The sequence below is a fragment of the Apteryx mantelli genome, chromosome 5, assembly GCF_036417845.1.
Source record: "Apteryx mantelli isolate bAptMan1 chromosome 5, bAptMan1.hap1, whole genome shotgun sequence".
NCBI lineage: Eukaryota > Metazoa > Chordata > Aves > Apterygiformes > Apterygidae > Apteryx > Apteryx mantelli.
The window spans coordinates 36,756,264-36,782,646 of record NC_089982.1 but is presented as its reverse complement, the minus strand read 5'-3'; the positions used below and the strand labels follow the sequence as shown (position 1 = coordinate 36,782,646).

Here is a 26,383-nt window from a genome sequence, read left to right as displayed (position 1 = left end):
TTCACTGACAAAATAACTGAGTCCTCATAGAAATAAATGACATTCTTTTAATGAAGAAAGTTTATTGCAGGTCTTTCTTTTACAATTCTAGTAGAAAGTATAGCTAAGAAAGACAATGAATGAACTATGACAAATTCATAAGAATGAGTAAAGGAAATGAGTAAGCTGAATACATACAATATTGAACTAAGCAATATGATAAAGATAAAATCCTCACCTATCCTTGACTACAGATTAAGGATAACTGTTCCCCAATCCTTGTCTCCAGTGCCTGCACCAGGTGAATAGGGGATAGCACTGACAGACCTTGGATAGCTGTTGATGGTGGCTAGTTGTGGTAGCTCCTCTGTCAGCTCGCCCTAGAACTAAGGAACTGCTCCATCCATCCTAGGTTAGATAATACGCAGCAGGCTTTCCATTCACAGGTCCAGAGTAGTTTATCTAATAGGTAGTCTGGCTCTGGAGAAAGCTGTGGATGGGACATTTGTGGGAAGGACAGAAAATGGCTAGAACAAAAAAGGCTTCCCTGACTGCAGTCCTCTTTACAAATAAGTTTCCAGTGTTCATGTTTACATCCCAAGTCAATTTATTTAAATTCATATTATCTATGCTACCCTGCAGCCTACAATCCTGATGATAACAAACTTGATACAAAAAGGACTATCTCTCCCTCTATCATCTCCAGTGCTTGTCCCATGATATTTTACAGTTAGTCCACTAAGAAGATTCTTCATGAAAACTTGCCTCTTTGGGTTCAGTAGAAACTTACTTAACTAAAAATAGAGGCATTGGAACAGCAGGTGAATGCAAGCTGTCTTCCCTTGTCTTCCTCTCCCGCTTTTCTGAGAATCTAGGGTCTGTTTGCAGAAGTGAGGCCTGGTAACTGCTCCCCATTCTCAAGTACTTCTATAAAAATATGGTTAGCTACACAGTAAGTCTATTTAGAGCCCAAGGCTGTGTGAAATGCAGGAAATTAAACTAACACAGATAACTTTGGAAAAAAAAAAAGTCATCTAAAAACACCAGAATCTTTCCCCTATTGCTGTTCTCAAGACAAGGGCAAAGAGCACTTAAAACACAGGTTCACTCTCCCACTATTACAAGTTCATGACAGCCTGCCTTGGCCTCGCCACAAGAGGGTGCAAGCAAACCGAAAACAAACTAACTGTTGTGAAATAAGAGAAACTGTGGGGAGAGTGCAGGGAGCTTCAGTTGGATTTGGTTGTCAGTCCTACACGCCAGGCTGAGCCCCAGCAAACTTGGGACATGCTGAGGCAGGGAGTGTGGGGGAGCTGACTGGCTCAGCAGCGGCAGGGGAGAGGGCCTTGGACCCAGCCACACAGGGATCATCAGCTGCAGCAGCAATTGCAGAAGTTTGCTCCAGTCCAGCTCTACCAGAGTCCTGACAGTGCTTGCTGCAGAAAATCTGACTCTCTTTATCTAGAGCTGTGTTCTAAAAACAAACAAACAAAAAAGAAGGCAAAACATAAAAAGAACAGTTAAATCAAAGCCCTGGGTACTTCAGGCATAAAACAATCTACAAGACATTGAGTGCATGCATTAGAGCCAGAAAAAAGGAGAAATAACATTAGAAATCTTATACAACTAGATTTTTGTGGTGCTGATTTTGGAAAATCTAAGGAAAACTTATCTTCCAGATATACTTTAGCCATGCTGTTATAAATTTAAAATTTTGCCTTGCAAGTCTGATGTGGAAAAGAGATGACACAGTTACAATGATGTGGTCTGAACTGTTCATATTAATTATTACCTCTGTGTTCGTAAACACAGTCGTGATTCCTTTTTATATAAAAATAGTACATGTTTCTGTTTTAAAAAAAACAAAACATGCACAACCCAAGGAGCAGAAGTGTGTCTGCTTTTGAAGAGAACTGATGAAAGCCTAGGGAATTTTTCTATTTTAAATTAGAGTCCTTTTTTGCTTATTGTTGAGAGAGGGCAAATGAACTCTCTTGAAGTTGACAATACAGTGGCAAAAATGCATATTTTTGAATACTATACTAAAAACATAAGTAAGTAAGTAAGTGTTTAACAGAACAGAATAGTGGGTTAGAAGGGAAATTGAGAACTTCACTTCATAGTACAGTCCCGAGGTGCTCGCTACCTGAACTTCTCTTCCAGAGCATATGGTGTATCTATCTATCTGCCAAAGCAGACAGCTTTCAATCTTTTGATTGCTCGGAAGGACTTGCTTACTTTTCTAATGTGAAAATTTCTGTGTATTCTTAGTGGAGAGTTTGGCTACTACATCATTCACTAAAGTACAAAGTCTCAGAAACAATTTGCTGATTCAAGTTAAAATCAGCATGTATTTTTGTCAGACGAAGTTTTTAGCACTGAAGTCAGCAAGAAGAAGGCAGAAGTAGGATAGCTACCCTTTTCTCCAAACTGATCATACAGCTTGGTAGTAAAGAAAGACTTGCTTTATTTTGGGATACCTAAATTCACTTTCCTCTTTTACCTGACTTGGCAAAGAGAGAGAGTTCAGTATCTCCAATGTCTCAAGTAGAAGACTTCTATAGTATACAGGTATAAGAAGGGTAGGTTGTTCTGGAATCAATCTTGAACTTTCCTGTTGAAGCTGTTCTACCTTGTATAAGATTTAAACTTAAGCAGAAACAGAGCCAGTTACTCCATTCTCCCCTGTTGATGAACACGCCCTTTCCCACGGACAATTCCCTTTGGAATGGAGCAATTGCTACAAAGTTGAACATAGGCAGTGGAAGACACTGATCCCTCTAGATTTCCCTAAAGACCAGTGATTGCAAGTGCTGTCTTGGATCAAGGACAACAGGGCTCCTACACCTGCTTCCTACCTATCAAAATAACACTGCCAAGATGACCTCCCTCTGTTTTTCAGATTTAACTCTGTTGTGCTTTGTTAACTCTGTTTTTGTGTTTTGTATGGAGGTCACCGATTCCACTACGTGGGACTCTAGTGTTAAGTACAGATGTGGCTGTATGCTGGCGGAGGGGAAGTAGCAAGCAACAAGGTAATTCCCTGCCCCTCCGCCCCCCGGGCCTTACTGCCTGGCCTTTTAAGACCACAGCACTGAGGGTTAGAGGCCAAAAAAGCTAAGGTAAGTATTCTGAATTTAGGATATTTTTTATCCAGTTAGTTAGTTAGGACAAAAAATTGTATGCTACATGCATACAAGTACAGGAGAAAATTCAATGGTTTACAGTTGAATTCTCTGTGCTACTAAGGATATACTTTGCAAATAAACTGTATCTAGGCTCTTGAGATTACCTATGGTGTGCAGTATTTTCAGGGTTATTGAAGCAGCTATGTTGTCAGGCTTGTGTTTCCTCTTTCACTTGCTGGAGAAAGAATTGTGAATAAACAGATTCCTGCTATTTCTGTGGCAGGCTAAGTTACTGCACAAGGAAAAGAAAATGCTTTCACAGCTCACACTGAACATGATGTTTCTCCTGTGCTATCTCTCACAGCAGCCTCTGCTGATATTCATTCCTTGCACGCAGCAAGACAACCTATGTAATGCAATTTAGGATTTTTTTCTTTCCTTTCCTTTCCTTTTTTTTTTTAAAAAGAATCAGTTAGGAGGTTTAAACAACTGTTTAACTGTTCCTAAGGAGGAATGTTTTTTATTAATTTAGGATTGATTACCTTTTGACTAGCTCTGTGATACACATATAGGCTGAAGCCACAATTAAAATTTTTATTTTAAATGGAAACAATTATTGTTTCAATGTTCAAGCTCTTTGGTTTCTTTTCACTCATCATGCAATTCTACATTTTGTTAGTTTGGGCTATTATCTATCTCTGTGGCATTCACGAGGAATGTGTACTGGTTGTCAGACTGCTCTCTGAACATACAAAGGTATCTATTGTTTTAGCTTTGCGGAATGAACAGTAGCAGATGTATACTTTTTCTAATTCCTTTCAGAGATTGTAAGATACACACATACACAGAATTATTCTTGTGGAAATAGATTGAAATATGTTTGGGGAAGCAAAAAATAACTAGTATGTTAACATTACCTTAGAAAGTTTCAAATATGCATCACTAATACAGGGAACTTTTGCAAGTGTTTTCTGTTTTCATGTGGCTGTAAAGCTCTTTCCATTTCAGACTGGTTGAGCTATTTCTCCTTTCTCCTTGTGACACACAGAACTCTTTTCTTTGTTTGTGCAGCAGAACAAAGCATTGCAGTTAGTACGTACCATTGCCTTGGACCTACTCAGAGGAAAGCAATGCAGGCATTGGGAAAGGAGGAAAAGGAAGGAAGCAAGGGACAGAAACTAGACTTACTTTAAGCAGAACCAACACCATTGCAACAAATTTAGATTTACAGAACATTTTGAAATTCACACACACACAAAAAAAAATCAGTAATGACTTTACGGCAACATGCTTTTAGGAGCAGAAGTAGTTTCCTGTGCAAAAACACTGAAGGAGGTATGTGCAGTTTTAGTTATCTATCTGCCACATGATGGTATTATCTATCTGCATTAGCCAGATCACAGCATTTGAATGAATTAATGCTAAAAGTAATTTACATTAAAAATATTCCTCCTTGAGTAAAAATGCGGGTGAAATGATGTAGCAATGCTCTCCAATACATGGGAATTACAATACTGTGCTTGTCTGAATCTGATTTTTTTTAAAGCAATGAGTTCTACTACAAGTGAGGAATTTGTTAACATAAAGATAACTAAATTTCAATGCCCTAGATAAACCAGGGCAAGAATAACAATCTGGGGGCTTAACTCTCATTAATTTACACCGTTTTGAACAAGGAGTTAATTTTTTCTTCAGCAATAACTGGAAGCTAAATTTAGAACCAAGTAACTATACATTTTCCAACCTTCCATACTTCTTAGAAGGAAGTAAGGCAGGAAAAGGAAAAATTAAAATAAAACTTACTTAGTTTTAATGAGATGTACTTTACTGGCTGAAGGGATGGTAGTAGCTAACAGGAAAAAAACCCACACCAGTAGGAAGCCAGAAGCTATACCATGTCAGAGATTTGAGATAGATAAGCTTAAGTGGCATGCAAGTTGGAGAGGGGCTGAGAGTTAGAATTAAAATTGCTCTTATTACATATACTGTATTTTATACCAGGTTTCAGCTTCAGGCTTATCCATAGCCTCAACAGTATAAAGAATGAAGCTCTGAAGTCCCTCTCAAACTGTCAAGTCAAACTGTCAAATGAAATGTAAACAGCATCAACCTGAAATCAATTTTCTGACTTCTCTCTTTTTTTATTATCTCTCCTTCTACTTTTAAATCTTGTGCCTATTTAATTCACATGCACTGTTCATCTAAATGTATTTGCAAAAGCATATATACATATGCAGAAACATTATTTACATTTACCTACTTTTAGATGACGACAACAATTCTTTGTTAACATTAGTGGGCTGGACTTGGAGAGCACCTAATGCTGTATGAGACGAGCATGGTAGTTCAATCTCTATAGCTGCTGCATATTCTGTGCAGAAGTGACTGATCAATTCAAAGTGCATTGCTAAGTATTGATAATAGTGAACTCAAATTCATTTCTTGTACTGTGGTTAACATATCTGCCTTTTGGAATTATTGTTTATGTAAGTTCAACTATAGTTCATCAGGATTCCTTCACATATTTTGAAGGAAGTTTCCCATCAGGAAACAAAACATAGCAGAGGTTAGACTGGGACAAAACTAACATGGTAAGCAATACTATGAAAAAAAAATTCAGAATATAAGTCTGTTTACCCACAAGCATAGTGTTAGACAACAGATCAAATAATCCAGATCAAATAATGTGGGGGAGAGGGGAAGATCCTACAAGTAGATGGTCATTACCATTCAAATTACAGTTTTTATAATGAAATATTTCAAATGGTTAATAAGCTTCATTTCAACATACAACTACTTAGTGTTTATAGGTAGCTGAAAGGTTGTTTTTATAGCTTAGCTAGCACACCATGATAGACTTGGTTCCTCTTGAGCAATGATGGCACAATGAGCACTATACACAGATAAAGACTAGAATTAGAGACTATTCTAGCTTTGCTTATGCTATTCTTGCACCACACACGCTCATACAGCACTGTTAGAAAAATATGCAAAGTATAATATCAATATATAAAAATGCTGATTTCTCTTACCATGATGACAGAAACTCCAGCAGATGTGTTGTTTTGCTTGGGCAGGGTATTGTTGAAGTGCTGTTTCAGTTTACCTGTTACTTCAGCTTGCATATTATTCTCCTGGGATGCATCATCCTGTTTAAGAATATATATGATATTCAGGTTAGGAGAAAAAGAAACTCTATGCTTGAAAATAACCAAACAAAGGAAAAGTTTTCAATTATCCTGTGGTACTTCCTGCTTTTTAGTGTGAATTAAATGTTCAGATAAGCAGCCCAAAAATGAATGCCCTCTGCTAGGTGAGATACAGTTCAGATGGGTTAAGACAAATTACAGAGGAAAGGAGCATAGCAACCATTGTTTCCTGCATGACCTTCTATTTCTTAAAATGCCATGCGACAGTGCATACTTCCAGTCCATTAATCTGACCCATTAAATGTAATGCCACAAGTTTGATCCAGGCATACCTATCATGTTGCAAACAAAAAGCGTAATTGTTATTTGGCTTTACTTACATCAGCATTTTAAATGGCCCACCATGTCCCAGAAGTGTGGAGACAATATACAGCACCATAAACATGTTTGAGAGGAGCATAGAAACACACTCGGTACAGTTGTCTTCTCTTATTTGAAGGGAACTCCACAGATCTTATTCATTCCCTCTTTTAAAATGAGCATGGAAATAAATATTGACTATTTACATGTAAACCTAATATTAATTAACAATAAACTGATTTTAAATTGATAAGCAGTCATGCACTTCAGCTTTCCCCATTGCTACTGTCAGAAAAGATGAAGCACCTGGCAGGCATCAGCTTAATGTTCATGGCAAAACCACCGTGTTAAGTTACATACTTTATTTGGTTATTTTGTTCTTGTGAAGCTTGGAGTGCTTCAAAAAACCAGGGCATTGTAATTTCTTTTAAGTAGCATTGCAGCAAATAAGATGCCAACATGTACAATAGCTTCTGCATACATATTCTGAGATGACTGTTTTCTGGGCTGAATTTGAAATAATAAAAATGGTGCCCAACTTACATATCTGCCTGTCACGTCATGTTTAAAAAGCAGGCTTCCAGCCACTCCCAGCACCTTCTAATCTTGGTCAGCAGTAATACCTTTCACTCTTATTTCAGAGCACAGAACAGCTGACCATCTCTTCCTGCAGTACATGGGATGAGAAGTATGCCATGCTAGGCTGTGTTTTTCCTGATAATATTTTTGCTATAGATTTTCTCCATTCCCTTATTTAAGTAAAGTTTTGACATTTCAGCTTCAACTGCTTCAAGGAATGCTTTCAATACCCATAAAGGATCAGCTGAAGCTTGAATTTCAGACCACTGCTATTCTCTTTTCTGTGGAAATAGAACTAGTGGGTCAATAAACAGAAATGGGTGTAACAGAATTGTATCACTGCTTCTGAGAACTATATTGTAATGGTAATGTTTACAGATTTAATATCAAATTAGAGAAAAGTAAAACATAATTTACTCACTGACACCCAAGGATGGCTTAGGATCTGTGCTGCTGTATATCGGGCTTCAGCATTCACATGTAGCATCAGGCTAATTAACTCCTAAAAAAAGAAGAGTTTGAGGAGAGTGGGGAAGGACATTCAAATGAAAAAGAGATTTTTTTTTTCCCCTTCACTGAGCTCTTCTAGCAGCCACTGTGGAATTTTCCTACAACCTGGGTGGAAAATCAACATGCACTGATACCAGAACTCCAGTGCGACTTCAGTAGGACCAAATATTTGCCCTTTGGGTTTTACGGTATGGTAGACAGTATATGCCATATCAAGTTCCTTACTGTATTCATGTTTCACTAAGTCTTCTGAAACCCTATGAAACGAAAGCGTTCCAAACACCCGCTATAACGTCACAGGTTGTTCTCTGTGTAATCATGCAGGTGACCAGGACTAAAACAAACCTGGGACAGACAAGATCCTCTCCAGGCAGCGTACACGCAGATGATCACAGCGCATTAAGGGCGCAAAACAAGAGGCAAAGGAGCTCTTGCAGTTTTAGAAATTCAAGAAACTGCTTAAATTATTTGAAAGCTATCTATCTTCCTTTATGTGTTGCTCTAGAAGAATAGAGAGACTCATTTCACTAGCTAAGGATTGACTGGTATAGGAATAAGCAGATAGGAAAAAGTGCTTAATTTCAAGTAAATGTTTAAATCCCAACAGATGTTTTACTGGATTGTGGCTTTTGTCACATTTTGGAAGCACTGGAGCAGACGTTCTCAGCTTCACCGAATACTTCCTTGGCCCTTCTCTAAATGGTGTGACTAGGTTGCCTAGAGATACAGTAAACCTTAAAAGGTCATTGATGCAAAGCAGTCAGTAAAGTTTGGATTATACTTTCTTTACATGTTTATTCATTCAAGTTTCTTGCCCTTATGGCAGCAAACCTGCCTGCAACTGGCAACTAATTTATTGATGTACCTCCTGGTTCTACAAGCCTATAGAGACAAACATTTCCCTCTACCAAATGAACAAGTTCCTGTTACTAGAGCTGAATTCCTCCAGTTGAAAATCCTTTTATCACCCCCAAATTGTCAATTTTCGTATTCTTATCAAAGGTATTTCATGGCAATTGTTCATCTCTTCAGTTCCGGAAAACAGCTTTTTCAAATGGATAATTGCATTGGTAACAGAGATTTCTAGAACAGCAAAATTATAGTCTGTGCAAAGTCTGAAGGGAAAGGTTACCTCTCGTACCAAGAATGAGACACACTGGTCTTGTTGTTCAGAACGCAAGTCTGGAAGAGCGACTGATGCCTGGGAAAGCTTGGCAAATGTAACTATTTATTTGCTCTGTTTTCAGGTAACAGCCACTGGGAAACTCAGAGTAATGCAGCTTCTCATTGCCTGGATAACAAACGTTTGTTCTAACCTCCACTTGCTAATGAAAGAGTCCTTGGAAAAATCATTCAGAGGACATTACTGAGTTAACTTGAGAAGTGGGGCTTAACATTTGGAATCTTTATCCTTACAGACTCAATAATTTTAAACACAAAGGGTGTTGATGATAATATAAGAACTATTAGCAATGGCAATCAAGTTGGCTGCGCTTCTTGGAAAGTTTCTTTTAAAAGAGATAGATAGAAGGGAAAATTCAGAGAGACACTTATTTTACAGCTAAAGCATTGAACTTGCTTACTATAACAGTCCATCATTAAGTAAACTGAATAACATGTGATGTTCTCCGGATTCAATCGACATTCTGCTACACTTACTCATTCAGACAATAACATGATGGTAGGGTTGCAAAACCTGTACTTTCATCAAGTACTGTTGAGCTAATTTAAAAGGCAAATTGGAAGAGTGGGTAATAGTCTATTCTGTATCTTCTATTCTGCATCTCCAATAGGGCATAGTCTTTTCAGTGGCTTGTCAGAAACACTTTTCCAGACTAGACAACATCTGTACCTTTGCTGAATCAGTGATGTTATCCCAGTATGGAGAAGGAAATTCCAGCTTCCCAACAAGTATTTGATCAAAGAGGTCTTCCTGAAGGTTGTTTTCACTGTAGAACAGAAGTAATGAGAAAAAAAACATGAGAAAGAAGCTTGTCACACAAGTATTAAATTTAGTTTTCAGATGGAGCAGAAATGATGCCATCATATCAACTATTGTAAATGCATAATTTGTAAGCTTATATAATGGCAGCCCTTTTGAGATGTGTTTGCTATAGTTATGCTGTCAGCAGTGACGAGAACAGAAAAATAATACTGAGGTGAAAGGACTCCCACTGAAATAGAGACTGCACAGCTAACAAGGTGCAGTAACAAGAATAGGAAAGGAGATTCAAAAGTAAGTCACTTGCCTACCTAGCTGTAAAGGATCTGCCACAGAGAATAAATGCTAGGGGGAGGAAATGTAGGGAGATGATACTCTCTAGTGAAATGTAATGAAAATTTACCTCTTGGCTTAGTTTTGCAGCAAACAATAGTTAACCTTGGTTAAAGACCTGATTCTGATTAGTACAGTATGGACATCACCTCTCCCCCCATTCAAAGCAATTGTAATTGGTATAATATATCCCTTGAAACATATTTTTAGTATTAATCATGAACTAACCACATCCAGAAAACAAATACCAGAATTAAATGATAACTTTCCATTAGCAATCATTTATATTGTATTTTCCCCAGAATATTTTTATTCAGTCTCATGATTTTTAGTAAAAACTAACTCTTTTGGTGTAATTATACCTGCATTCAATATCACTTATAAAAATGGACAAACAGCATATGCATGAATACCATAGAAATTAAGATGAGACATCCTTATTAAAAGTGTGCTAATTGCTTCTGATTCCCAAGCAGAAAAATTACTGAGGGGCAAAGCATATGTGACACTGAGTAGCAAGAACCATGTTTACTAACCCAATAATCACATGACAATTATCAAAAAGATTAAGAAGATGATTAAAAACGCATTAAGCAAATTCTATTAATTACCTCAGTTTACCATTAACCTTTCCCCTCAACACTACTAACAGGTGGGCTGCTGTGTCCAAACAGAAACACTAGAGGGCAAAGTATATATGTTTGTTGAATGGAGAAATTCCCCATAGAAGAAAAAAGGAAAAAGAAGTATGCTGTCTCACACCACCATATCCCTGCACACAGCAGCAAGCCAGCTGCTCCCTTAGAAGGGAAAAAAAAAACAAAACCCAAACCTGGTAAGAGGCACAACTGAAGTGAATTAAAAAAGGACAGGAAAAGGTAGAGGTAAAAACACATCAGTCTCTTCGCGTGTTATCTTTTTTCCCCTCCAAAACTCTTTTCCAGGGATATAGGTAAGACTTTGATCTAGCTAGTAAGAATTCGTCTCTTTACTATTTTTCCCTTTGACATATAGGGACACTCACCTGCGAAAAGGTGGAAATCCACACAGCAGTATGTATGTGATCACACCTGCAGCCCAAATATCCACCTTTAAGCCATATCTGAGGAAACAAGACAATGTGTTACTTGTGCTGGAAAATGATCCACTCAAATGCCTGATTGGACTGACATGAATATGTATTGAGAATCTGCTCTCCAGAGTCCTGTGAATAGGCTCAGATTCAAATCAGCAGCAAGGTTCCTAATACAGAGTCACTGATGATAAAAGACAAGGACATGCTTTCCTTTTCCTCCATATTGGAGTTAACTATCTCTAACACTATTGTGTGTTGCTAGGCAACACGAAAGATACCACTTCTCCAGTCTCTTACATGCACGAGTAACAGAGGGATGAAGAACTGCACCTTCCTTTGAAAGCACAGAAATTAAAACCCCGCATGGCAGAAAGTGGTCTTTTTTCCCTATTTTTTTCTATCCCAGAAATTCAAACATTTTATCCAAATCAAAAAAGGCCCAGTTGAAGTCCCCTTTGATGTTTGAGCTCACTACAGCTCTGAAATACTTCTCTGTGTGAAAAACGCAGTGAACAATGGTCAAAACAATGCAAAAAACCTCCCTCTATTGGGAAGACCAAGTTAGGAACGGTCACAGCGAAGACAAGAGTCAGCTGGGATAGAATGGAGATCTAACTCTCTAAATGGAAAGGAGACTTGTGAAGTTGTACCATTTTATAAAATATTTTGTATTTATGCAATCACCTGATAAATACAGAAAAAAGGGTTTGTTGAATTAAACCAGTGGTTCACAAATAGCTAATCTCACGCAAACAAGATAGCTTCAACGAACATGATCTAATTAGACCTCCTTGGAGGAAGGGGTTAGACTAGGTGACCTCCAGAGTCTCTTCCAACCTAAATTTTTCTGTTTCTAACACACTGTGCTTTGCTGGTCAGAGTTTCTACCCAAGCAGATGGCACTGCTGGTACAATGGGCTCTGAACAGTGAGGTGAGGCAAAGACCACACACCAGTAAGTCCCACTGCACCAGTGCTGGTCCTCTGGGAGATAGTAAGAAGGCAGAGGTGAGGGCAGGGGATCAGGGCGAGTAGGGAAACTGGCCCCTGCAAGGAATTGAATGCTGCCTATTTTTTCATAGGCAGTTAGGTTACAAAAAGATTTAAGACCATCCTATCCTGTTAGAACATTCTAGTTTTTACACTATTAAAAAAAAAAAAAAGGTACCTGCTAAAAATAACCAGTTACAAGACCTATGTCTTAGTTACTCATCCTCACCCTGTCTCTGCGATGATTTCTGGAGCCACATACGTGGGTGTACCACAAACAGTATATAAAGGTCCTTCAACCACAGTTGCCAGTCCAAAGTCTCCAAGCTTCAAAGACTTGGTTCCATCTGGATATTCACACACCTAGAGTCAGCAAAAGAAAAACAGAATGGGCAGGAGGACTGCATTTTTTTTTTTCTTTCATTTGTTTGGAAAATACTCATCACACAGAAAAGGTAGGAGAAAGAGGTAACTTCCACAGCCCTGCATTGTAATTGGTTTGGTCCATGATTCTTGAATGTCTTTTAAACTACACACAGACTTTCAGAGAACCGTTTTCTCTTGGAAAGTTCAGACATGAGTAATCTCAATTTGAGAAGGGAAATACATGAAAACATTTTCATACTATAATCAACTCTGATTCTGGACAGTGTAGTCTTGAAAGCTCCTGAAAAGCCAAGAACTTAAAAATTCTTTAGTTCATATTTTACAACTTACATAAAGAGATGGTTGTATGAGAAATGCTAGGTCACTGTCCAGAGAAACTCAGAGTAACTAACTAACTGCTCAACATGACTGCCATAAATATCCAAAAAAAACGTATTACTCCTTAGGATGAGAATAGGCTCAAGTTAGGCCATGCCTTTGCACTACTGTAAAACCATTGTGTCTAATCTGGCCTACACAGAATGAATCTGGGTTTCTATAGAGGCACCTAGACGGGAACAGGGGTTGGCATGCTATGTTCACAGATTACACTGAATTTTGGCTGAAATACTTATGTTAAAAATTACACTCTGTTCAGCTTCTGACCAAATTCTTTCATTTAGCGATACTTATGCTTGCTAATAAATTCTATGCATGGAGATATCTGCTGTATCTAATATACCTTCCAATTCTATGTAATTTTTCAGAGGCCTAGATAAAGTTACAATGCTAATGTATTTAAGTACTTTGTGATCACTGTATCTCTAGCTATCTATCTAAATAAAATTACCTGCTAGGGAAATACAGCACAAGCTTCCAGAGTCTGTACAACTGCTGAATGGACTGTTTCTCCATCCCAAAACTCAGGCCAATTTTTGAAGGCTGAAATAGTTGTACACCATTTGATGTAGACAGCTTATGGAAGTTTCTTCTTAATTTTTACCTTTTTTTAATGAGTTAAGATGAGCATAAAATATTCAGTAGTCTATTTAAAAAAAAAAAAAGTGTTTATGTAGGAATGGAATGAGCTGTTGCTTAAGTTGCTACAGAAAGCCTACTTTTCTTCCCTCCCCCCAATTAGGTTTAATTCTGTGTTCCATTCACATTCTGTGACTATTTACCAAGGAATCCTAATGTGCTTGTTTTTAGTCATGCAATTAAATATAAGGATATTTATAAGGTCAGAGCTACCAACAGAAACGCTTTGTAACAGGCTAAAAATGGTTGCATTTGTTTTGGACAATACCTATAGATACAACATTTTCCTGCTTTTTTGCACTAGTGGAAAAAATTATGCCAAGCACATAAAAACCTGAGAAAAGTACGTCTGCTGTGCTACTGTTAAGTACAATGAAGAAACTGGGAATAACACTTGTTAGATCATTGATTTTGGCAAAGAAGCAGGAGTCCAGATACCTTATCTGCATCATTTTACAAACACAGTTGTTTGAAAAACCACAAGAAAAGATGCATTTGAAGAAATAATATTTGGAATCAAGCTGGCACTTGACTGACTTACCTTTTCTGATCCTCAGATTTCACAACTGGCAAACGTTCAGTCCTTGTGGATAGCTTCCTGAACCCAATATATGTTTACTCCTATTCATATGTCATATAAATAAATAAAAAGATGGACCACGCTCAATTGAGAACAGCAAGCTATCTGGACAAAGCCTGAAATTCACACCAACTGAATTAACAAGAGGAGTACCAACACTAATGAAAAACCACACTCCTATTCACAAGCTCATCTGCTCTGCCCCAGCTGACAATGTATTATATTATAATTAATATATAAAAATAATATATTATTATACTTGTATGTCATTTTTTTCTGTACCTTGAGGACTAAAGAACTGACTGTGAAATACTTGCATTGGTACGACTTGTTCTAATAAGCAACATACATGATTCAATGTTATTTATTACCTGACAGTGGGACTCTCTCCTTCTGCCTACTTTCTACAATACTAATTCACTAAATGAATGTGAATGAATACTCATTCACCAAAAACAAACGGGAGAGACGAAAGTAACACTAGATTTCAAAACTAAACAGAACACTTCCACTGAAGGAGGAAAGTCAGTCAAATACCAGTAGCTACCCTCCTGAAAAAATCCCCCGAAATAAAGAAAAACTGATAAATATAGTCTCAGGCTAAAGACGCTTGTAGATGCCCTTAAAATAACTGAATGTAGCCATGTAACCCGCTCTGAGTAAGATGCAGTGTTGTCAGATGAGCACAGTTGAGATGATTCTTCCCCTCTCCAGTTTGTTCCATGAGAAGGCAACAGATTATTCCCTCTGTGAGAGCATGGCTATGCTGGCTGTTAAATTATGGATTGGGGTTAAGTTTCTGGTTGCTTGCTCTAGGGAAAGAGAAAAATGGTATGGCAATTGCTTGCCAAAGTGCAGCTGGAGCCAGTGTTCAATGAAACTGTCTGCTGGCTATGTAGGTCAGACCATGATTTAGCCTTAAGCAACCAGAGAGAGGAAAAAAAAATACTAGAGTACTGAGCAGTTTTGAGTATATTAAGAAAAATACAATATATTTCAATCAATTGGAGCCTAGAATTTAAAATGTGACTGGCTGTTACAAGCAGATTTGTTTGAAATATCTCATTAACTCAGCATAAATCTAGTCAGTTTGTGCGCTGGATATTTCATAGGCAAATGCTTTCCCTAAGCTTAGTTTCTCAGTTGCAGTTATACTAGAAAAGCTTCAATACAGCAGCGAGAAAGCTGACTGAGAAGTGTCTAGATTTCTGTAAGGACCGCAGTGCGTCCTACCCAGAAGCCCCATAATGAATCTAGCACAGGTTAAGTTGCAGAGCACTGTACTACCATCTTGTTTTGTGTCACTTTGTTGAAGAAAGGCTAATATGATGCAGATTCTAATATAAAGAAAAGTGTTGTAGGACAATGATAGGAAAAATAAAACGAACCAAATCAGCAACAAAGGAAATCATAAGGAAACATCCCAAATAATCTTGGTTTGTTCTCACAGTAATTTTTTTTTATAGTTATCATGTTTTAGACAGGATCCAGTTTCTAGAACATAGGACTCTGGCATCTCTAGATTGGCTGGAGTTGTTTGGCTTCTTCAAGCAATTGAATACCACTAAGAATACCTTCCCTCCTTCCCGGGTATAAATTCCTACCATTAATGGAAACATTTGTCCTCCCTGATACAGCTCCTCCATATGTGCTATTATTGGCATAAGTTATGTTTTTGAATACATGACTGGTAAAGAAAATGCAAGTCCAACAGCTGGATGATCCTGTTCGAAAGAATTAATTACGTCCAAGTATAGGTAGCAATTGATGGGAATTATTTACATTTCCATGCGATACTAGTATTTTATCTTAACATGCATGCAACTATCAATCACAGTGAGTGAGACTTGCATCTGTTGAGTAATTTCTTTAGGCTTTCTAGGAATAAAGAACAATTGTGCCTATTTATACTTGATTTAGTTACTAGTGAGAGCTTAAAATGTCTTCAGACTGGCTGTGTTTGAAGATGCACTGATAAGAAGCCAAATTTCACCTTCATTTTCTTTAGGTGCCATGTTGTTTTGACTATATTTTCCAAGAGAAAAAATAACCCCACACCTCCTTTTGCTAATGAATTGCTTGATTTAGAATTTATAATATTTTAGACATTCTATGTACTTTAAAAATTGGCGACATAAGTACAAAACTAGAATACTGCCACCATGTAAGAAGCCACCATATGAGAAATGTGTGAAACGATCATTAAGAAGCCAGAACAATTCCTATAACTACTCTTAATGGAAAATATATGCATTCATACAAACAATTTTTTCCTCAAAAACAATCTTATTTATTTAAGGGCTTTTTTAAACTGCTAAAGGCTGTCACCGGAATTAGTTGTGAAAGAATTTGACCATTCTTTGGAAAATATTTTCAGCTTATAGCCCTATCTTTGTAATAGTTCAAAATCTAGGATACGCCATGACTCCCACTCTAGATGCAACCTCATTAAGCCATTAACAGGATTGACAAACACCAGAGGGCTTTAAGAAAAGCCCATCAAGTGTTGATGAAAGCTACTAGCATTGCTGATGACAGTAGCTCTAGTGAGGCAGATTATGGTCCCAGGTGCTCTCTGCACTGCACATACTATCTAATACTCAATATGTAATACCTAAGTATCACCTCTGTGTATAAGCAAGATGAGTACCCTGTTCCTATTCTGTGTACTGTACCCTAAGCAATTCCCAAATCAGACTTCATGATAATTCTTGTCAGCAGACACACAGTTATTTTATGTCTCTACTGAGAACACAGTATAGTCCCTCAGAATGGAATAAATGTATGTATAGAGTTCATGGCTAGGATACTGGTAAGTCAGCCATCAGAAAGATGTCTTGCTATTAGGGGGAAAGGGGAAAAAAAAACATCCCACAACACTGCTTAAGATAACTGTATGATCTTGAAAACAAATGGCATGCAGCCTACGTTCTCTCCCACATGCAAACTAGCATAATTAACTGAGATGGCTTTAAAATTCATTGTTTTGTGAGACAATATTCCTGCTTATCCAAATGGTAACCAATCAAAATGTTAATAAAGGTAGGTCTAAGGATAGGTTTGAGCACAGCTCACGTGGTTTATGGTGATTGCTATCTCATGGAAGAAGATTTATTTTGCACATACTTATTCTAAATTAATATTCCTGCTGGTCCCTGCTCAGGTTCTTGACATTTATATACAAGCATTTGCATTAATGGGAATAAAGAAAGAGGAAAAAATATTAGAAAGCAAATGGGACATACCAGGAGATTTTCTGGCTTGATGTCTCTGTGCACAATGTTGAGGCTGTGAAGGTATTTTAGTGCACTGGCTAGATTGTAGACCATTGCACTCCCATCTCGCTCTGTATATTTTGTAGAAGAAGTGATAGCATCAAATAGATCTCCTCCCTAAAGTAATGGGAAGATAATAGATCACTACAGGAAAAATAATTAAGATGCTTAAGATGTTTTAGAAAAAGCCACATAAACAACAGGCATGCTCAGAAGTCTGTTAAACACCTGGAAAGAAATGAGCATTCACTTCAAAACAATAGCTGTATTTGGGAAGGATGACCTCATCACCAAGATACTAGATTGGGAATTGGGTCATCTATGTTAAATTCTCAACAGTATTCCAGGCTTCTTATGCCTGAGTTTGGGCAAATCACAGATCTTCTACTCTGGCCTTAATTTCATTCTGCTGATTGGAAACACTCAGTTATTCCATCTCTCCACCTCTGATTTGTGTTATGCAGAGGTACATGCACATAGTTTCCCTTTTCCTCTTCTTATCAGTACAATACCTTGGTATAGCATAAAACAGCCCCTGATTTAAGTAAAGCCTAATGTAACATAAATCAGCTTAAATAATGAAAATCCTAATGTAACACAAATATTCAGTAATTGTAACAAACTGTAAATTAGAAACACTGCAAATATTGCAAAAATACCAAATACATACAGCTGAGTGGGACCAACATAATAGCATCACATTCCAATGTGCAGAACCCATATTCTGAGTGTGACAGTAATGCGGTATCTGTTTGGGACACCCTATAGCTCCTGGGATACATAGTAACATATCAACTAATTACTGGTACAGCATTTCCAGTCATTGCAGCAAATTTTAAAACATGGGTGTCCCTATGATGGTTACCCTGGATACATCTGTAGGAAGGATTTGCCTGGGCTGTGGGTGGCATTCCAAGCATTTCAGTATACATGGAAGAGAGGCAGCAATTCAGGAAATACGTGCCAAAAGGTGTCTTAGGAACAGAAAAGTCTCTACTATATAAAACCAACTTCTAGAAAGAAAGAAAAATGGATGGTTTTACAGAAATGATTAATTCAACAACTACAGATTTTCTGTAGGTTTTTTTTGTTGTTGTTTTTTTTTTTTTTTTTTTTTTACCAAGCTGGCAACCATTCTAGAGGGGATTCTTGAATCTAACAATGTTTCAGACAGAGATACAAAGTTAAATGATTACTAAAGTGATACAGTAATTTGTATCTGATATGCTGATCAAGTCTATGCACAGTATGGCTGTATATGTACATATAAAACACAGACAAGAGAGAGGGTGCTACTAAAACGTGATACCCCTTGGGTTTTTGATTCACAAGGTGTCCTCTGCATTTTTGTGATTTTACCTGCTCTGCTGAAAACTTGCATTTCAAGTAATTAGACAATCAAGATGTCATTGAGACTTTTGTCAGTCAAAAGTTTCTGGATGTTTTAGAGTTCTTATACATCTCCTTGTACACCATGATAGCAGGTGTATTTTGAATTTAAAAACGGTGCATTTTATTCAGTATCACATTTACCAGGTTTTTCCTTTACAATATTAACTGTCAAATCTCTGCTGCTTTTCTGTTGTAATATGTGTAAAAGCACCATAGTTTATTTAAGGGGTTTGCAGCAGAGGTTTTCAAAGATGATTTTAACGATGTCATCGGTTTAATCATTTTCAGGCAGGGTCAGTGTCATGGACAGTAAATGGGAGATTGAGATTTCTTCTCTCTGTATATCCATGATAGTGTCATCTGCTTTTTGGCCAATATGAAATAAGGGGAGTGAAGGTCTGATTAAGCAAAAGAGGAGACCTTTTCTTTATTTTTAAGTTTTGATAGAACCTAATCATTTGTGTTTAAATTATTCATATACCTACAGTCTACTAAGATACATTCATTAAGGAGTTTTTGCCTTTAAATGAAAATGATTAAGCAAAGATATTGGTGAAATAAATGCAAGTGTTCTTTCCATACATTCACGTAACTATTAGTCCCCCTCACAATGTAAATATGATATAAAAAAACCCTATCCACTTTCTAGACTGTACATATACTCTACAAAATTATCTAAAATCTGTGTGCGAATAGTCTAATTACAACTGAGACACATGAATGCCATTAACATTGTCATTAATTGACGAGAGTATTTGCATGACTAAAACCGGAGGCTGTCACTGAATCTTACCTGATTATGTCTCCCAAGACCTTAATGTTCCCAGATTCTTCTCAGATTTCAAACCAACACAGACAGAACTTCCTTAATCTTACCTTGACCAGCTCCATCACCAGGTAGAGTTCTGCTGGGGTGTCCATTTCCTCTATCAGCATAATGATATTTGGATGCTTCACTCGACGCAGAATAGACACTTCATTTTCAATCAGGTGTTCCTGTCCCATAAAAAGAGAGGAAGCTTATTTGAGTAGACATGAAATTTGAATAGATATGAAATTCCCAATTCATTTTGCCTTTGACCAGCTTTTCAGTGAGCACCCTTTTTGCTGTGTTATTTATACAGTAGAGGGCTATTGTGAAATGATACATTTTAACTTGTATTTTAGCCCAACTGTACTTCATCACTGACCAAATTTAATTTAAAATACCATATTCTCACACATACAACCCATGGGCTATCTCCAAAGAAACCCCCAAACAAAACAGCAATTCAGGAAGTGCAGGTTGTATTTTTATGTGGGTAATATAAGGGGATTACTGTAACCTACCACCCCCATCAAAAGTTAACGTGTTCTTGATCCTCTCCAGCCTTCACCTCTCATTTAGTTTAGGTTACTCAAGGACACAGATTACATAAGATTTATTTCCAATGACTGACACTTTTAAAAAAGGATGTGGATTATATGCAGGAAAAGTATGGTAACTGTTTTAGTGACGAATTTCATTGTTTGTTTGTTTTTTTAATATATATAATACATATATTATATATATATAAATATATAATAAATCTCTGTGTGTGTGTGTGTGTATGCATATATATTTTTTTCAGATTTACAATCTGCATATTTATCAACCCAATTAAGTCATTCTGGCTCTAACAGCTTTAATTACAGGGATCTGAGTTTAATATCCCCGTCTCCATACTTTTGAGAGGGCAAATGGGTTTCAAGAACAAATTCATTTCAGAATATTTTGTTTTCTAGAATATCTTCCCACTTGCTTAACACTGGAGAGTGAAGAAAGTTACATGCCCCTTTCAGGCACTGGAAGAATGATTTGCATTTTCTTTTATAAAATATTTGAACAGAGATACTGCATTTAGGTTCACTGCAAAATAAGCAACATTCCCTGCATAAAGCAAAATTTCCTTACATTTTGGCAGATAATAAATCACCTCACTGGAGTTTGAACTTGTTTATGTTTAACACACTAATTAGTAGCATGCACTTCATGCATTTGTGAGCAGAGCACTAGAAGTAGGTGTGATTCTCTGTATATAGACAAGCGACCAAAGATCTTATGCTACTTCACCTTCTATTTCCTGGGTTATTTAGGGAATGCCCTTTTTTTTTTTTTTTTTTTTTTTGGTCAAAGCTGATTTTATGTGGTATGTAACTCAGAAATCGCATGCCATGTGTGCACTTAATTTTATGAGAGTATGGTGCGCCATATATCGTTTAAATAGCCACACCTTTGAAACTCAATCTGAAAGTGCATCAATTGTCATTCTGAACAAACATATGTCTGCTCCAAGCAAACATGCTCTGGAGAAAAGAAAAACAAACACGAAGCAATTTTGTTAAGCACAATGCTGCATATCATCTACAGACAAAAGGGAACAGCCACAGCATACTAAGCCTTATGACACAAAGCCTGTAAATTCAAACTAGAGTTAAGAGCCCAAGCAAAAACTAGAATCTTATTATACCTCTTTCTGCTTAAAGAGATAACATATTCAATTTAACACATCCATTAATTCTGACCAAGACACAACAGCTATATTGGTACTTTTGTCTTTTCACTCAAATAACTAAATTGTTAATTGTTTTACATTAAACTCAGGCATAAGTAATGCTTATTTAAAATAATAATAATAATGTTTGTTTAAAATAGGTTCCAAAATGATGCTGAGCTGCTGTTTTGACACCCGACCTCAAACTGCTGACTGGTGTGTAGTTAGTTCTTTTCAGTCATCTCACCATTCTTGCTATATTTTATCATTTAAAAATATTAATTTTTTCAAACTTACTATAACATCCTCCTGGATAGTGCAATATAGCTTTTAGTGTACGTTCATAAGATTTATTTACATGGAAATTAATGTATAATTAATGCTTATGCTGCTTGTTGAAAATATAGTAGTCATATATTAGTTATTTTCTTTGCTGGAATTCTTCCTGGACTGTTCTGCCACTGCCCTAATAGGTGTAAACATCTTCCTAGCAACAGTCCTCTGCTTGTACACACACATGCATCCATATGTGGCCATACAGACACAGGTCCTTTCAATCAGACAAGTATGCATCTATGGGTTTTTATGGTTTTTTTGTTTGTTTTAAAGCATCAAGAATGATACATAGAAAATATGTCTAAACTCTACTGTTTAAAATGGATTGTCTATCTCTGAACCATTACAATTTATGATATTTAAGGAAGCTGCTCAGAAAAATAATAGAAAAGCATTTAAAGTGGAAAGCAGTATACACTACCCAAAAGTTTTCTTTTGGGGGAAACATACTGGCTAATCCTTCCTGCAGACAAAGAAACTGCAACATTTTAATCTCGAAAAGGCAATTATAGCACTGTTTTTCTTGTGTTTTTTAAGATGCATTTTTAAAATTCCTTTCTAAATTCTCCCTTAAATAAACCCATAAAATATGAGATAACGGCGGGGGGGGGGGGGGGAGGGGGACACTCATCTCCTAGCACTAATGCACAACTTAAAATCTACACAGATAAAATATTTCTGTTTCAGGATCTGTACCTAAAGCAAGTCATTATAGCAGGTAGTGCATTGGCATACTGTAATACACAGCTCCTTACCATACAAAGAAAGTCATTCAGTCCTCCCATGTCTTCCTACAAGATCACATTTAGCATCTTGACCTCTGAATTACACTGCAGAGCAGTTACACTTTTTGTCAGTGAAATAGAGTATCTTTGAATTAAAACCCTGACTTGGTCTCAAAGCTGCCTCCAAAATCATTTCAGTGCAATCATTTGCATAAAATATGGGGTGTCTGCATCAAAAAGAGTGCATCTTTTCTGTCATCCTTGAGCGAATAGCCTGTATTTCCTACTTTCAAAGAAAAGTCTTCAAATCCAGAGTTCGATTGCTACTGACTGCTGTGCCCTCAGTGTTCCTTTAGCTAACCTCAACCATGATCCATTGTTTCCCAAGTCCCTCAAGAGCATTTTGTTTTCAAGGTATTATAAAGCAGTGAAAATAGAAGTATTTTATTTGTTGCTAGCTATTCCAGATGCTTTTGAACACTTAGGCTGGTTTTTTTTCTTTGTTTTTTAAAACTCTGTACTTGGGAGGAGAGGGAAGAGTTCTGTGATGCTCTAGGACATGTGCTTCAGTTATTTAACATGTTCTTGTGTTGCAGAGGAGTAGGACAATTTTTATTTGTTGAGCTTATATTAAAAATACAGTTTAAGGAATTCTTTCATTATGGAATCTTTGTACTAAAGGATGGTGAAACTAGACAAACAGAAAGAAATAGCTGAGAAAATCTCTTTCCAACCAAATCTGTGTTCTGTGTACCAAAGGATCATGCCCACTCATAAAAGGATAAAAATTAGAGGTAGAAAGGGATGGATGTTATATAAACACACCCATAGCTGCAAATTTCCTTTCTCAAATTTTACAGATGAAAATCATTATGCTATTCTTTGGCAGTTTCTCTTTTTTCTTCATTTTGGACAAGTATTAGCATTTTCTTTGTTAGTCCAATAAAGTAGATGACAATTTTTTTTTGTTTTTTATTCTATTATCTAGCAGACTAACACTTACTACTTTTATTATCTGCTTTTTGGGTGGAATCACCCCGTTAAAACAGATTTTTCAAAACAGTCCAAAAACCCAAACATACCCACCACTTATGACTAATCAGCAGTTACTAGTGCTGTTTCTGCTATTTTTCTGGTTGTAGTATATTGTCGTACATTACCTTTCCACAGCATTTAGCCTTGTCTATGATCTTCAGAGCAAACTCCTTTCCTGTGGATCTAACAAGAAAAATATGAGAATTATTAGTTAATCAAAAACCGATCAACAATTTGTGGCGCTATCTGTAAAAATATATGTCATCATAATAGAATGCCTTGACCCCTGGGGATTGCTGACAGAAAACTCACAGATCTGGCTTGATTTTGCTTTTCCTTTTCTCAGCAACATTTGTGCCTGCTGTTGCCCTGACTACCACAAGCTAGAGCACTTTGTGTATTAATCCCCAGCTCCAGCTGCAATTCATTCTTCTGTGACCAAGCTCCAGCTCTCTGCCACTTCTTTAATGCAAGATGCAAAATTTGTCTTGAGTGTTCCACTCAGCTTTGTTCAACTGGTAGGCTCTAAAGATAAAATCATATACATTATATGTAAGTGAGCAGCAGAAGGAAGACTGATACCCTAGTGGAAAAATTCAGCAGGATTCAGTAGAGCTAAAACCCAATGGTTCATCAGAGACTAGTCTAAAATCCTACAGAATTTATTAGGTGCTGAGATCCCTTTGTATTTTGCTCACTTCTTTTTTTTTTTTTTTTTTTTAACTGTTCTATGGAACTTACAGCAGTATCTAAAGTACTATGACATTTAAAGGGGTGGTTATAAAAGGTAGAAAGGGATGACTGTTTTCAGTAAATGCTATAAGACTCTCCCAGAAAGAGCTCTCATTTGCTTTTTGTCCCTTTAAGCAATACAAATGTTCTCCATTTTTCCAGAAGGGAAGAAAATGAGAGGGGGAAAAAGATAACACAAATGAATTGCCTTAAAAAAAAAAGGCATTGTTTCTTATATTAATGACGAGTTAAGAAAAACAAGAAAATGCCATTAAGTGCTATTACTACTATTATTTTGTATTGCGTTAGTACTTAGAGACTCCAGTGTGCGTAAGAGCACCACTACTACATGTATAATAAAAACACCAGAGGCTGTTACAAAAGCAAAAATCAGGGTATGTTATTAAGCTTAAAGGTTAATTTTCACTATCCTTTTTTGCATTAGATACAGCTAATCAAAATTAATATCTCACAAAAAAGGTTCTGAATCAATGTCTCACATAAAAACTATTCATTATTGAAAACCTGCAGTAGAGAATCTCTGCTCTGGAAGTGCAGCTGTGTCTGCTACGTTGTCATAGTTACAACCCAACCCTGTCTTTAGATTGACATGTTATCTAAACAATATCTGTGAAATGCTATATCTTCTTATATTCTAGACCTGATGTAAAATCTACTATGAACACAGCGTAAAATTCAGAATTGCAGTTTATGTGTTATACCCACATTAAGTGCATTATCTGAAAGCCTGCAAATAACTAATCAGCAAACCCCACTTAGGGAACCTTCAGCATTTATGTCATGCAGAAAGAGGAGTTAACATTCACAAAGCTAACTCATTAACCGCCCTCAAATGCCTCCTGCAAATCTCCTTTACTATAGCACCTACCAAGAAAGCTGGACAGCAGCCACGCAATTTGTGTGCTGATATCACTGCCTATCATACTGACCAGTATTGTCTTATGGTTTCTGGTATTTTGTTTAGCTGTTTGTATCCATCTGTTGAATCATGTCTTTATAGAGAGACATATAGACCACCCTTTGCTACAGAAACCGCCCTATTTCTTTTGGTATATAATGGGACCCGGGGTCTACCACTAGGACTTCTAAGCACTATAGTAATAGAAATGAAGTATAATTATTAAGAGGAAATAAAAGACAAGCATTTATAGCTGGCATTTCCTCCATGAGGAGAAATACTAGCTTAAACCTGCAGGTGAAACAGAAACTTGTTTGGGGAAGTAATAGTAGCATACTCAGAATATTTAGCCACTTTTTTCTGTAATGGTACTGTGCTCATCTATTAACTTTAGGAGGTGCTCCCTCAGTCTTTATTCCTTACTACATTAACCTTAGATTCTTATACTTCACATTCTCAAAAAGGTATTAACAAGAATTATCATCACCTGTTACAAGCCAGAAGGGAATATTAGGTGAGAACATCCCAAGTTTTATATACCTCCTGCCAATATAATTCTTGGCAATTGGATAGAAATAAAGTACATCAAGAAACAATTCTCTTGAGAAAACCCAAAAATGGCTGCAGAAAGTTATAGAGCATAAGATCCACACACGTATGGTTCAATATAGAGGCCAGCAGGCTCAGTCTCAGTTCCAGCCCTTTTGGACATTTGTCTGGATGACTCTGGAAAAGTATTTATGAAAGACAAATGATCTAGTAAGATTGTAATGACATGTTTCCATTCATAATTATCCTTCCTTTCTTTTAGAGGAAACTAGAAGAAAAGAATCAACCAGAGAAACTGTTCCTGTAACCTCTACAGTTTTTACAGACATTTGCTGAATTTGCCCCAGTCATTGTATACAAGGCAGAGATTCCTCATAATATTTAGGACAGTGACATAACTTTTAGTTTGATGAAGATAGTACGAGGTGGTTCTAAGAAATACACTGACAAACTGAGAGTCAACTCATCTGTTACGTTTGCACTAGCGGTGAGGTGTGACACAAAGCTGGTGGAAGAAGAGCAGTAATACAGCACCGGCCTATCCTGCCCACCCCCGGGAAGTCATGCACAAGAATATTTCACAGCCTGGAATACTGAAGGGCTGATTTGAAAAGTCTCTGGCTACTCACCGCATGTTTCCTCACAGGGCAAGGCAGGAAAAGCGAGTCAGTATCACACGGGCTAACTGCCACAGACTCCATGCCTTTAAGAATGCTTTGCTCACTGCATATCGGATGCTGTGCAAAATCACCTAAGCAGTAGGCCTTTAGGGGTACCATAGCAGCAGAACTGCTGGGGTAGGCAGGGTCTCTCTGAGAGATTACATAGCCACCATATAAAATTCCTTGCCAACCATACGCATCTCCCTTGTGGTGTAAG

At 37.1% G+C, this 26,383-nt stretch overlaps 1 protein-coding gene across 6 annotated transcripts in view; it reads right to left on the bottom strand.

Moving 5' to 3' along the window:
- Positions 1–26: 26 nt before the first annotated feature.
- The window catches only part of DCLK2 (doublecortin like kinase 2), an 89,830-nt gene continuing 63,473 nt past the window's right edge, over positions 27–26,383 (bottom strand). For 4 of the 6 annotated variants that reach the window (XM_067297805.1, XM_067297806.1, XM_013951561.2 and 1 more), the window contains 9 exons: positions 23,430–23,487; positions 19,572–19,691; positions 17,274–17,420; positions 12,274–12,407; positions 11,005–11,082; positions 9,558–9,654; positions 7,617–7,697; positions 6,140–6,256; positions 27–1,453 (listed from right to left, as the gene is read on the bottom strand). In XM_067297805.1, the coding sequence (XP_067153906.1) occupies positions 1,232–1,453; positions 6,140–6,256; positions 7,617–7,697; positions 9,558–9,654; positions 11,005–11,082; positions 12,274–12,407; positions 17,274–17,420; positions 19,572–19,691; positions 23,430–23,487 (1,054 nt within the window). In that variant the 3' untranslated portion in view covers positions 27–1,231. Of the gene's footprint in view, positions 1,454–5,105; positions 5,189–6,139; positions 6,257–7,616; positions 7,698–9,557; positions 9,655–11,004; positions 11,083–12,273; positions 12,408–17,273; positions 17,421–19,571; positions 19,692–23,429; positions 23,488–26,383 lie in introns of all 6 variants that reach the window. The other 2 variants (XR_010884379.1, XR_010884380.1) reach the window with 1 other exon arrangement.